Genomic DNA, 14,739 nt, shown 5'->3' on the forward strand with positions numbered 1-14,739 from the left:
GCCTCAAAAAATAAATTAATTAATTAAAAATATATATATATGTGTGTGTGTGTGTGTGTATTAATATATGTGTGTATATATATTACTATATACATATATGTGCGTATACATATATGTGCATATATATACTGTGTATATATTGTATATATATGTGTATATATATACTATATATATATTGGAAAAAACAGTAATGAGATATTATGGTAGAGGGAGGTTAAATTCTAGCTGCTATATTTTAATATCTGACTGCTTTCCTGACCACTAATGATGAGTTCAAAGATAAGCAGAAAAATCAAGTTGGCCTCCAATCATGATCTTTCTATATTAGCTTGCAATTTTAAATGAATACATATATAAGAAAGCAAAAAGAAAACAGAGAAATCTCTACTCTAGAATTCAATTCATATTACTATAGTATGTATAGATATTCTTTTACTGAAACTGACGATAGTATCAAATTAGTCTACAAAACTGTCATTTTTGTTTGCTGACTGAACTATTCAAATTGAAAGGACTGTTCAATGTTTTGACTTAAGCTTATTTTTTCAATATGTGATTTTATAATACTGTCAAATAAAACCAAGGCAGAAACGTTTAAACATAACTATATAAAAGTAATCTAGAGAACTCCAAACAGACAAACTTCTGGAGAATAGTGTGTTCAGTGGTTAAAGCACTGGATACTCTTACAGGGACCAGTGCTTGATTGCATACACAACAGCTTACAACCATCCATAACTCTAGGGGATCCAACACATACCAAACATGGGTGTAGTACACAGACATACATGCAGGCCAAATAAATACCCATATACATTAAATAAAGTGTAAAAAAAAATAAGTCAATAAAGAGTTTAGATAGCTCAGCAGTTAAGAACATATACTGTTCTTACAGAAAACCTAAGTTCAATCCCAGCATCTATGTTAAACCCTTTGTAAAGACCAACATCAGGAGGATCTGATGTTTCTGACCTCCTCCAAGACTTGCACTCATATACATATACAAAGACACATAGACACAAAATTTAAAAAAAAAATTTTAAAAGTCAGTCAAGGAACACACAGTGATAAATGTCTCTATTCCCAATACTCAGAAGGTAAAGGCAGACAAAAGTCTTTCTAAGTGCAAGGCCAGCCTTATCTACATATATTGAGTTCCAGACAAGCTTGGACTACACAGTGAGGCCCCGCCCATCTAAAAGTCAAGCAAACAAAACTGCTTTCTCAAAGCACTACAAAAACAAGAGGCCTGTGATCGTTTGCTGAAGATTCTGAAATTTTGTTCTTTACTTCATCACTATTACTGTGAAATACTTTGTTGTACATCTAAAATGTTTCTTCTGAGGATGGAGTAATTTGTTCAAGGACTAAACACTTGTTTAGCTTATATGAAGCCCTGAACATAAACCTTAGGGCCACACTCAATCAATCAATCAATCAATCTATGTGTGTTTCTTCTACAGAGACTCTACTGCTTGAAACAAGGACATTCAGTAGCTAAATCCACTGAAGAGTAGAATTAGTCATTATTAGTTATCATTCTAAAAATGTTAGCAAATTAATTACAAAAAGAAGAAATACCGGGCGGTGGTGGCGCACGCCTTTAATCCCAGCACTTGGGAGGCAGAGACAGGCGGATTTCTGAGTTCGAGGCCAGCCTGGTCTACAGAGTGAGTTCCAGGACAGCCAGGGCTACACAGAGAAACCCTGTCTCGAAAAAAAAACAAAAACAAAACAAAAGAGAAGAAACATACTCATAGATCTGTAAATGGAGATGAATGTAAAGTAAAAGAAATACATTTTAGATTTACAGCCAGGCAGTGGTGGCGCACGCCTTTAATCCCATCACTCAGGAGGCAGAGGCAGGCAGATCTCTGAGTTCAAGGCCAGCCTGGTCTACAGAGCAAGTTCCAGAACAGCCAGGGATACACAGTGGAAACCCTGTCTAGGGGGTTAAAAAAAAAGATTTCTAGATGACAAAATTTACCATACTTACACAAGTACAGAAACATTCTGTAAAAGTCATCAATTCTATTCTTAGTATTTATTTTACAGAAATACTTGGTCAAGTAAACAATATATTTAGAAAAAGATATTCACTACTGTTTATAATAAAAAGTTAAAATTCTTTGTATGTTTATAAAAGGGAAGCTGGTTACAATATAGCCCTGTAATAAAATACCCAGTAGCAATTAAAAAGACATACACTAGATCTTTTCTCACTGATGCAGAACAACGTCTACACACATGAATTTTAAAAAGTAGGAATAATATTCATGTGGTTCCTGAATGCAAATCTCATGTATTATATGTATGTATACATTTATAGAAAAAGTCTGGAAAGATATATATTAAACTCTTAAAGCTCATTAAATCTTTTGAAAATAGTAATAAAGATATTTATTTTTTACTTTATTCTTTGTGTACTGTAATTGAATGTATTACTTTTATAATCTATCATACAGCATCTACAAAGATAGAAAACTAAGAAAAAAAACTGTAAAAAATGTTAAGTACAATCTATATCATTCATACCAATACAAAGTATTGCTATATTTTAACATAATAAAAACTGAAAATACTTACTTAAAAAAAAAAATAGACTCTAAAAACCTCAACTTTATGACGCTGAAGCTAAATCAAACTGGACCATCACACAATTCAATACTACTAACTAAACACTCTAATGGTGAGTACATGCTAAATCCAGACTTAACCTATCTAAAGACAACTTTTTTCTCAAATAGTACTTACAGTTTTCTACAATTTCATCAAAAACTGCATCACTTTTCTGTTCAAACTGAAAAAAAAAGGAGGAAAAAAAAACATTATTCTCAAATACTTCAATCTTATTTTTGGAATCCCCTTCTCCTACAGCAGAATTCGTGCTGATCTTAAAATCAAAAGTCAACTGTGTTACAGTGATGCCTCCTGTTGAGCATGTAGGGCCTAAGAGAGAAATACAGCCAAGTCTGAGGTAATTCTAGATCTTTAAAATAGCAAGCAGAAATAAAGCAAAAGCAACCCCTGGAATTCATGATACTCTTCTTTGCTTCAGCCTTCCAAGTGCAAGTGCTGGGATTCCATAAGCCACCAACAGCTGGCAAGCATTTCCCAAAGACAGTTAGTGATAGAAGATTTTGTAAAGATAACACTAACACAACTTAGAATCACACTGGGAAGTGATACTAACTGATGTCCTCAAAAGACTCACCTTTGTGATTTCAATACAGCTACTTTTTAATGCTAATAACTATGCTACTTGACAATTCCTGGTCTTCGTAAGTATTTTTCTATGAGTTTAACAAGTACATAGAATGCAATATATTTAATATGCTAGGATCTTCAAATTTAATGAAAAAAATTCAAAACAGGAAATAGTTAGCTCTACCTGTCCTTTACTACTCTACTTTTCTTCTGATCATTAATCAGCCATAGCACTCTTACCTACCAAATACAGATGTTATCAAAGCTCCAGACATCCGTTAACAATTAACTGAAGCTGGCAAGGAACACCAATTATTTATCATCTAATTATTATTGCAATGATAATATGATTATTACAAATGATTACCAAATTTGACTTGTTTTAAAACTACTAGTCGATGCAATAAAACTAAAGAAATATGATGTGTAAAAAAAGAAAAGGAGACAAAGCACTCACATCTGCAGGTCACATAACTGCTTGCAAAGCTCAGAACTGTAGTATCAACCAGAGTGAGGAAGGTTATCAAGTAGTTGGCAAGAGTTTAGTAAGAACAGGGAAGACAAAGTATGTTTCTCTCACACAGAATCTAGATTTAGCAATATATAGAGATAGGTACATATGTGTGACACGAAAACAGAAGCAAGACTAACGGGGAACAGAAGGGACCAGCAAGGAGGTGAAGAGAGATGAAAAGCACAAGAAGAAGGTAAATGAGAGCAAAATCCAGTGATATGTAAGACAATGTTAAAATGAAACCCATCATTTTGTACACTGACAATGTTTTTTAAAAGAAAAATTGGCATTAGGAATAAGAGCGCATTTCAAGTAGGATGACTCTCAGCAGTTAAGTACACTGGCTGCTCTTACAGAGGTCCTGAGTTCAATTCCCAGCAGCCAGATAGTGGCTCATAACCATCTGTAATGGGATCCAATGCTCTCTTCTGATGTGTCTGAGGACAGCAACATATAAATAAAATAAATCGAAAGAAAGAAAGAAAGAAAGAAAGAAAGAAAGAAAGAAAGAAAGAAAGAAAGAAAGAAAGAGGGAAGGAGGGAGGGAGGGAGGGAGGGAGGGAGGGAGGGAGGGAGGGAGGGAGGGAATAGAAAGAAAGAGAAGAATAGAAAGAAGTCAACAGCAGCAGGGACTAGAGAGAGAGCACTTGCTGCTCTTCCAAGACTGTGTGTGTGTACATAAATAATGTTCAATTGGCTGAACATACATAAGTCAATACCATATAAATAAACTCAAGGGACAAGAACCACACAATTACTTCTTCACCTGATACTGAAAAAGAATTTGACAAAGTTTTGGAGACTTTTAGAACTAGATATGGTAGCATATTCCTTTAATCCATGGACTCAGGAAGCCAAAGCAAGCCAATCTGTGAGTTCCAGGCTAGCCTGATCTACACAGGGAATTCCAGGAGAGCCAGAACTACATAGTAAGTCCTTGTCTCAAAATGATGTGTGGGAGGAAGAGGGGACACAAGGTACTTGGAGAGATGGCTCAGTGGTTAAGAGCACTGGCTCCTCTTCCTAACACCTGAACTCAATTAACAGAACCCACATGGTGGCTAACAACTATCTGTTACTCCAGGTTCTAGGGTGGTGAGTGTCTTCTTCTGGCCTCTACAGGCACATGGTATACAGACATGCAAAAAGAACTTCTATACAAATAAAAAATAATAAAAATAAATTTTAAAAGGCCTTGGAGACTTAGATGAATAGATGAAACATATCCCAAATTAATAAATAATAAAAGCCATTTACAACAAACCTATAGACGTTATATTAAATAAAGAAAAACTGAAAGCCTTTCCTCTTAAATCAGAGATGAGGCATGGATGCCTGCTATATAGTGCTCAAAGTCTTAACTGTATCAATTAAGAGGAAAAAACAAAAGGGATAAAAATGGAGTAAATCAAACCATCTGTATTTGTGGGTGATATAATTCTTTATTTAAAGACTGAGTCTACTAAAAAACTCTTGGACCTAATAAATGGTACGAAGTCAATATTTAAAGAATAAAAAACAGCTTTCATTTATATCAACAGCCTACTCTTAAGAAAGAAATTAGGAAAAGTATTCCATTCAAAATAACACTCCCCTACACACAAAAGTATTTAGGAATATATCTAACCAAAAGAGAAAGACTTCTAAAACAAAAAGTTCAAGATGCTGAGAAAGAAAGACACAGAAGATACTAGGTAGAAAGGTAGACCAATGGAATAAAAGATTCATATTTAAAACAACAGCAATGCTGGGGGGCTGGAGAGATGACTCAACATTTAAGAGCACTGACTGCTCTTCCAAAAGTCCTGAGTTCAATTCCCAGCAACTACATGGTGGCTCACAACTATCTGTAGCGGTATCTGATGGCCTCTTCTGGTGTGTCTGAAAACAACAACAGTATACTCACATACATAAACTAATTAAAAAACAAACAAGCAATGCTGCTGGGCAGGGTGGCTCATATCTTTAATACCAGCTTATGGGAGGCAGAGGCAAATCTCTGTGAATTTGGGGACAGCCTGGTCTACCTAGTAGTGAGTTCCAAGACAACCAAGACTATGTAGAAAGACCCTGTCTCAAAACAAAACAAAAACTATGCCCACTTAATATTTAACATTTTAAAATGCCTACTCAACAAATGGTGCTTGCAAAATTGGATTTTTACCTGCAAAAAAAGTGATATTAGATTCATATTCTTAAAAAAAAAGAAAAAGAAGAAAGAAAAAAAATTATATTCTTCACCTGTACAAAGGTCAATTCAAACTTGATTAAAAAGGGGTTAAAGAGATGGTTCAGTGCCAGGCAGCGGTGGCTCATGCCTTTAGTCCCAGCACTTGGGAGGCAGAGGAAGGCAGATTTCTGAGTTCGAGGCCTGCCTGGTCTACAGAGTGAGTTCCAGGACAGCCAGGGCTATACAGAGAAACCCTGTCTCGGAAAAACCCAAAAAGAGATGGTTCAGCAATTAAGAGCATCTGTTGCATCTGTTGCTCTTGCAAAAGATGTAGGTTTAAATTCCCAGTACCCACATGATAGCTTACCACATATTCCAGAGGAATCCAACAGGCATGTAAATACATGTACACAGACAAAAGATTTTCACATATAAAGTAAATCTTTTTTTAAAATTTTACTGGATCAAAAACCTAATTTAAAACCTGAAAACAGCCTGTCAGTGGTGGCAGGCAGATCCTCTAAGTTCAAGGCCAGCCTGGTCTACAGAGCAAGTTCCAGGACAGCTGAAGCTACCCAGAGAAAACCTGTCTCAAAAATAAAACAAAAGAAAAACGAACACATACACACATACACAGAGAGAAAGAGAGAGAGAGAGAGAGAGAGAGAGAGAGAGAGAGAGAGTCAGTGATCATTTTTAAGTGATCAATATCCCTAGTCATTAGGGAAATGGAAATTAAAACTACTGTGAGTCAGCACCACAGCTCAGTCAAAATAGCTATCATCAATAAATCTAACAACAAATGTTGGAGAGGATATAGAAAGAACCCTCATTCACTGTTGACAGAGTTACAAATTAATATAACCATTGTGAAAAGCAGTTTGGAAATGTCTCAAAAAATTAAAAACAGAACTACCACATGACCTACCTATCTCACTCATAGGCACATTCCCAAAGAACTCCATGCATACCACAGAGATACTTGCAAGTCCATGTTTACTGATGCTTTATTCACTATAGCAAAGAATCAGAATAGTTATCCATCAACAAATGAATAGATAATGAAAATCTGCTGTCTATATAAAATGGAATTGTATCCCATTCTAAATAAAATTTAAAATTTCCACCGGGCAGTGGTGGCGCACGCCTTTGATCCCAGCACTTGGGAGACAGCGGCAGGTGGATCTCTGAGTTCGAAGCCAGCCTGGTCTACAGAGTGAGTTCCAGGACAGCCCGAGCTACACAGAGAAACCCTGTCTCGAAACACCCCCCCCCAAAAAAATTAAAATTTCCAAGAAAATGAACGGACTTAAACCATGTAATATTAAGCAAGGCCACACAATCTTAAAAAGGGGGTGGGGGAACCACATATCTCTCATGTAAAATCCAGCCAGTAACTAAAATATGTGAGTTTATAAAGAAATGTGCACATGGGTCCCATGTAATACGCAGAAACATTCCACTCTACCCATCAGTCAGTATCTCACTCATCCACTCTCTGAGAAGCTTCCTTTTGCTGGGAACTAATACAGAGAACCAAACAGGACCCAGTATAAAATTTTAACATTTGGCACTGCATTTATGAACTCACTACAGCTATAGTTAGTTACCTGTTCAAGATCAAGCCAATAAAATTAGTCTGTATACCAACAGGCAGTAGACATTAGACTCGGTGAATTCCAAAAGAGAAGAGAGGCCATGAGTGAAGAAGAAGTGGGAATGGGAAGCTAGGGGTGGATATGATCAGAATAAGATATTTAAGGGCTGAAGAGTTGGCTCAGTGATTAAGAACACTTTCAAAGGACCTGGTTTTGATTCTCAGAGCTCACAAGGCAGCTCACAACCAATTGTTATGGATACTATCACAGGTATCTCTTTGATGGTTGTGCAATAAATTTATAGAAGTACAACAACTGTACTAAAAATTATTGGTAGTTATAATTTTCATGGATATTTGCAAACTTGCTCCCAAAAACAGCTGTCCTAACTTTAACCTACCTATGAGTGCTCCCTTTCTTACAGCCTCACTAATACTGGTGGTATAAATATGTTTCCACTGATCATCTGAGATTTGCAGAAAGCTTTACGCTCTTGGCTTCTGTTTTTACTGTCATTTCTACTCTCCAATCCTCTCACAACTGCCATAGTAATATAAATTATTCTCAAAAAAAAATCTTCATGAAATAAATTGTCTGTAGTTCAGATTTTCAATTGTGTGCTATAAAAAATTTAAAGATGAATAAAAATGTTCTTAAAACTTTCATTATGATTTATACATTTTAAATATTGTAAGAATTCAAAAGACTACTTCCAGGTTCTCTACACGACAGAGACGAAACTTCAATTTATATCTTACAAATAATTTTTCATCCACAAATCAACTCGATGAGAATGGATACAAATGGTATCAATGAGCATGAGAGTTTTACCAATTTATTTAGGCCTTTTTTTTCCCTCTAAGAACCAGTACATAGTTTTTAATGTCCAGAGCTTACTATTATTTTGTAAATCATTCATGTTTTTGTTTCCTACTACAATCTACATAACTGAAAAGTAGCATTTCACTTCAACCACTTGCTACTGGTACATAAGTGTGTAACTGAATTTTTTACTTTGATGCTTTCACTTTGTAATCGTGTGAAATTCATTCATTTTAAAAGCATTTTTGGATCCCTGGCAATGATAGTGCTCACCTTTAGTCCCAGGACTCAGGAGGCAGAAGCAGACAAATCTCTTGAGTTCAAAATCAGCATGGTCTACAGAGTGAGTTGCAAGACAGCTAAAGCTACATAGAGAAGCCTTAATTGAAAAACCAAATGATGAAGGGGAAGAGGGAAGGAAGGAGGGAGGGAAAGAAGAAGGGAAGGAGAGAAGGAGAGAGGGAGAGAGGAAGAGAGGGAGGGAGGGTAGACACCTTATGGCTATATATATATAACTACATTGTTTATAAAAACATCTTTACTTCTTTCTGATCACTATGCCTTTTTTGTTGTTTTGTTTTGGACACGGGGTTTCTCTGTGTAGCCCTGGCTGTCCTGGAACTCACTCTGTAGACCAGGCTGGCCTCGAACTCAGAAATCCGCCTGTCTCTGCCTCCCAAGTGCTGGGATTAAAGGTGTGTGCCACCACTGCCCAGCTAACTATGCCCCTTTTATTTACTGAATTAGCTGTGTCCTAGTACAAGTGGTAAAAGTGGACATCCTTGCCTAATTTCTAATTTAGAGTAAAAGTATTCATTTTTTACCAAGGGTTATAGTAACTGTGGGTTATAGTAAGTAACACTGGGCCATATAACTCTAACACAAAGCTAAGTCAGTCAATGGTGTTTTAAAAAGCCACTGAGAGCCACTGAACCCTAAAAGCACTTGGACTGGATGGCCAACAGTTGTTGTGCCACACATATACTAAGTGCTACATCACCACTGAGAGTCCAGATGCCTTTTGTCCCAGCACTGCCCTTCCAATGAGATGTCTATGAACAAGTGTTTATGCTCTTAACCTCATATAAAGCCTAAGCCTAGACCTAGACAAACAATTTAATGGCCAAAACCCCCAAGTGCCATTTGTTAACACAGACACAAACCCGTGATATATACTAAGTATAACACAGGCCAAACAGCCCTTATCATCCCTAATATCTTCTCACACTAGGTAAAATATGGCATCTAAAAGGCCTTTTGTCTCCCAGCCTCTGCCTAGGGTGCAGAAGTCAGTAGCTAGAGACCTGCCTAAGGCAGGCAAATAGGATCAAGGTTAAGGGTAAAACCCAAGCCTTAACTTACTTTCTCTGCATGGCTGCCTCAATCCTAACATATTCCTACATTGGACAAAAGAAAGCAACTTGAGGTTGACAAGAGGGTTCAACAGGTAAAGCCACTTGCTGACAAGCCTGACCACCTGAGTTCAATCCTCGGGTCCCAAATGGTGATGGAAAAAGACAACCAACATCCAAAAGTTGTCCTCTGACCTCCACATACATATCATGGCACATTCGTGCATGCATGTGTGTATATTTACTAAAATACATAAATATAATTTTTAAAATTAAAGTATGCCTTTAATCCCAGAACTCAAAGAAACAGAGACAGGTGGATCTCTATGAATTTGAGGCCAGCCTGGTCTACATAATGAGTTCTAGGCCAGTCACGGTTACATAGTAAGACTTTGTCTCAATAATATGGGAAACGAAACTTAATGATAGACTACTTGTCTAGGATATGTAAAGTCTTGAGTTCAAAGCACTGCAAAAAAAAACCAAAAACAATTAACAGATACAAAACTTTTAAATCCTTATTTTATTTCTGATAAGTTTGGTCTACTGAAGCATTTGTTTTATTTCTTCAAGACAGGGTTTCTTTCTGTCACCCTGGCTGTCCTGGAACTTACTCTATAGACCAGGCTGGCCTTGAACTCACAGAGCTCCACCTCTGCCTCCTAAGCACTGGGATTAAAGGCGTGTACCACCACTGCCTTGCTCCCTGTTTTCATGTTTTCATTTCTCCTCCTCCTCCTCCTCCTCCTTCTCCTCCTCCTCCTCCTCCTCTTCTTCTTCTTCTTTGTTTTTTTGGGGGTTTTTTTTGTTTTGTTTTGTTTTTGTTTTTCAAGACAGGGTTTCTCTGTATTGTCCTTGCTGTCCTGGAACTCACTCTGTAGACCAAGCTGGCCTCGAACTCAGAAATCCTCCTTTCTCTGCCTCCCAAGTGCTGGGATTAAAGGCATGTGCCACCACTGCCTGGCACTGTTTTCATTTCTAATAAAGCAACTGTGCCTTTATTTTCCTTTTCTTCAATCAGTCTAGTTAGAATACTTTTTCACATTGAACTTAATTTCACACAAGCTCTTTTATCCAGTGACCCATCTAGCTGCTTTTTGTTGCTGTTTGAGAGTCTCAGTCTGTAACCAGGGTAGTCTGCACTCAAGCAATGCTGCTGCCTTGGCCTTGCAAGTGCTGGAATTACAAGGGTAAGCTACCTCATGACTGACTATCTTGCAGCTTTATAATTTCCTTCACTTCCTTTGGTTTACTATAGTTTATTTGCCTAAATTCCTTTGTTTCTTTTTAATTTATTGGGACAGGGTATCATGAAGCCCAGTGTGGCCTGGAACCCTCCATGTCACCAAACCCACAACATCTTTATGGTAGGTCTGTATATTAATGTCAGATAAAGTAGACTCAAAAAAAGCTTTTTGCAGGCATACAATTCAGTATAATCATCAGTAAGACATAATTCTATAACATGAAGTTTTTAACACAAGTTTTAAAATGCATGAAAATAAGCAAAATCTGCAACTATATTTACTAGATATATAGTACTTGCCAGCTGTTAGTACAAAACAAATAAAATGAAATCATATTTTTAAACAATTTCATCAGTCAACTTGCCCTAATTTGTAGGAACATCATTTCAAACATCTATACCAAACATATTATGTCAATGTAGAAAGAACACCACGCTATCTCAAAAACTGGACCACATGTATCAGTACAACATCAAATAATTGAGTTTAAACAGAATGTTTTATCTCACCTCAGAGTTATTAGGAATCAATAACAAGATAATTATAATGCCAAAATTTGTTAAAAATACTTCTATATAATCATATATCAAAATAAAAACTGTGACAGTTCATGGCAATAATCCCAGCACTGTGGAGGCTGAAGGAAGGAAGGATTACCCTACCATCAGGACCAGAGCAGAGGACATATTCAGTAAGATCCATGACAAAAGAAGAGGAAGAAAGAAACACATCTTGAAGAGTGGGGAGATATTTTGAAGTAAACAAAACCTTCCAAAAGTTTTGGGTTGTATTTTAAGCAGACCATAGAGAATGTTATATTCACACATTCACCTCCCCACCCCCACATAAACACATACAATAAGTAAGACTGAAAAGATTAGTCAGCTGTTAAAAAACACTTGCTGTTCTTGCAGAAGACCAATGTTTAGTTCCCAGCACCCATGTGGCAGCTAACAATCATCTGTAATTTCAGTTCCAGAAGATCCCATTATGTCTACTGGCCTCCAGTTCCCTTTACTAGACTCTGTTGGTGGCAAACAGACTGTATACACACACACACACACACACACACACACACACACACACACATACATGGAAAATACTAAAGTATATAAAAAGTAAAAATAAATACTACATGTAATTTAAAAATTAAGGAGCCAGCAAGCAGCAAGGTACTCAGTGGGTAAAAGAACCTGCTGCCAAACCTGATGATCTGAGTTCAATTTCCAAAACACAGAAGGAGATAACACCCCTAAGTTAGTCTCTGATCACACATGTGTGGCATGGTGCACACATAAGCACATGCATACTCACACAAATAACTTTTTTTAAAAAAATTTAAAATACCAAAAGGGTAAATACTAAATGCAGAAAAAAGAAAAAAAAAACTTTTAACTACCAAGGCAAAATAACTGTTATTCAGATATACAAAAGCTAAAAAAATTAAACACTAGCAGATTTGTATTGTAAGAGGTATTTTTCTATTAATTTTATTTATTTTTATTTTATGTACACTGGTGTTTTGCCAACATTGTCTGTCTGTCTGTCTGTCTGTCTAAGGGTGTTAGATTCCCTGGAATTATAGACAGTTGTGATCTGCCATCTGGGTGCTGGGAATTCAATCCCAGTCCTCTTATAAGAACAGCCAGGGAGTACCCTAAACTGCTGAGCCCTCTCTCCAGTTCCTTTCCCTTGATTTTGATCTGTCATCTTTTATATTATATGTATATTAAAGAAAACTTATTTGTGAACAAAGAAAATTATACTACATGAAAATTAGGATGATTCCTAACAAATATAATGTAAATACATTCTTGATCGGGTAGATATGGATTTCCTCAACTTGAAAGCTATTCTCCTCTGCCTTGTTTTATGTAACAAAGTTAACACTTCTAGACCTTCTCCCTTTGCCACTAGGCAAAGTGCTAAACTCTGCAAGTAAATAGCATTTAGAGGAATACTCCAGAAGGGTCTTCTCTTCCCATTGCACTGTGCTTACTTGCTTACTCCAGTAATAGCCAGGTGGTGGTGACCCATGCCTTTTAATCCAATGCTCAGGAGGCAGAGGCAGGCAGATCTCTGTGAAGAGGCCAGACTGGTCTAGAGAGCAAGTTCTACAACACCCAAGGCTACACAAAAACAAAAAAAACAACCATGCCTCAACCAAGAAAAAAAAAGAGGGGGGGGGATAGAAACTGAGAGCTACATGTAAAAATAGTCAATTACAGTACTGTTAACGTAACACTTCTAAGAGCTTACTTGGTTGCTGGTGGAAACTTAAGACAACTAAAGTCATATTTAATAAAGTTGAATTATGCCGGGCGGTGGTGGAGCACGCCTTTAATCCCAGCACTTGGGAGGCAGAGGCAGGCAGATTTCTGAGTTCGAGGCCAGCCTGGTCGACAGAGTAGAGTTCCAGGACAGCCAGGGCTACACAGAGAAACCCTGTCTCGAAAAAACCAAAATAAATAAATAAATAAATAAAGTTGAATTATTAGAGTTTCACTAGTAATATATTGAAGATGAAAAAAATCACAGGCTTAAGGAGACAAAAGACTTATATACTTGTAAGTCTTATAAGGATTATAGACTTAGCCTCTATAATCTGCATACCTACTATGGAACAGTATTTTCCCTGCAAATATCTAAATGGGTCATTGTTGTAGAAAGTGGGTTTCTGAGGAAAACAGCCATCTTCAGATCAGCTGTGCCTGCTTGTATTTGTCCATCACAATCAAGCTTAAATGGACTATTCACATTTCTTCATAGGAGGAGAGGGAAGAGAGAATCACTGAACTTTCTAGACATTCCTCCTGGCCATCTGTACTCACTCCTAATTGCAAAATGGCCTCAAGGTCTCCAGAGAAGTGAGTGTATAGACTAAGGTTACCTGAAAGGGCTCCATTTATGCTTCTAGGGAGAAAGTCATTATCCTACGCTGGGTGAAGACTTTCCAGTATGGCTGCTTTGGGGTCCATGTTCCAGCAAGAAACTTGTAAGTAAGCAAGCCTAATACTCATTGGTTCCCCAGGATAAACTTTGGCGAAATAGTACTTTTGAGTTTCAGAAACAAAACAAAAGCTGGGCAGTGGTGGCGCATGCCTTTAATCCCAGCACTTGGGAGGCAGAGGCAGGCAGATTTCTGAGTTCGAGGCCAGCCTGGTCTACAGAGTGACTTCCAGGACAGCCAGTACTACACAGAGAAACCCTGTCTCAAAAAAGAAAAGAAAGAAAGAAAACAAAAGCAAAGAAAGAGTAAGGAAATCACGTAATGTATTTTTTAAATACTATCATAGGGAAGATGGCTCAGTCAGTAAAGCGCTTGCTCTGCAAGCAAGACAATCTGAATTGGAGTCCCAGGACCAACAAATTACAAAAAAAAAAAAAAAAAAAAAAATGCTAGGTATAATGGCATGCACCAGTAAGTGATAGGGGGGCAGAACAGGTGCCTAAGTCCCTAAGGCTCGGCCAGACAAAAAGACACATGCTAATCAACAAAGATCCTGGCCAATTAAAGACCCTGTCTCAAAAACAAGGTGAACAGCTTCTGAGGAGCAACACTCAATTATCATCTCTGGTCTCCACACACAGGCACACATGTACACACCTAAATGCAAAACATACACACACACACACACACACACGTGCGCGCGCACACACATATAATACTACTAGAGAAAAAAAGTGCAAGAAAACAACAGGCTAAGGAAACAATCTCCACTGGAAAACAAGGATGACTACAAAGCAACAGGGCTCTCAGCTAAATCATTAGTATGCCATCCTATAAAATAACAGGACTTCTATGAAGAGAAAAGCAACAGGGTCAAAT

At 37.2% G+C, this 14,739-nt stretch overlaps 1 protein-coding gene across 2 annotated transcripts in view; it reads right to left on the minus strand.

The window, feature by feature from the left end:
• The window catches only part of Zmym4 (zinc finger MYM-type containing 4), a 110,022-nt gene that overhangs the window by 85,995 nt on the left and 9,288 nt on the right, over nucleotides 1–14,739 (minus strand). For both annotated transcript variants that reach the window (XM_028759700.1, XM_028759699.1), the window contains exon 2: nucleotides 2,755–2,800. In XM_028759700.1, the coding sequence (XP_028615533.1) occupies nucleotides 2,755–2,800 (46 nt within the window). The remainder of the gene's footprint in view (nucleotides 1–2,754; nucleotides 2,801–14,739) is intronic.

The sequence above is a fragment of the Grammomys surdaster genome, unplaced genomic scaffold (genome assembly GCF_004785775.1).
Source record: "Grammomys surdaster isolate TR1022 unplaced genomic scaffold, NIH_TR_1.0 126313, whole genome shotgun sequence".
NCBI lineage: Eukaryota > Metazoa > Chordata > Mammalia > Rodentia > Muridae > Grammomys > Grammomys surdaster.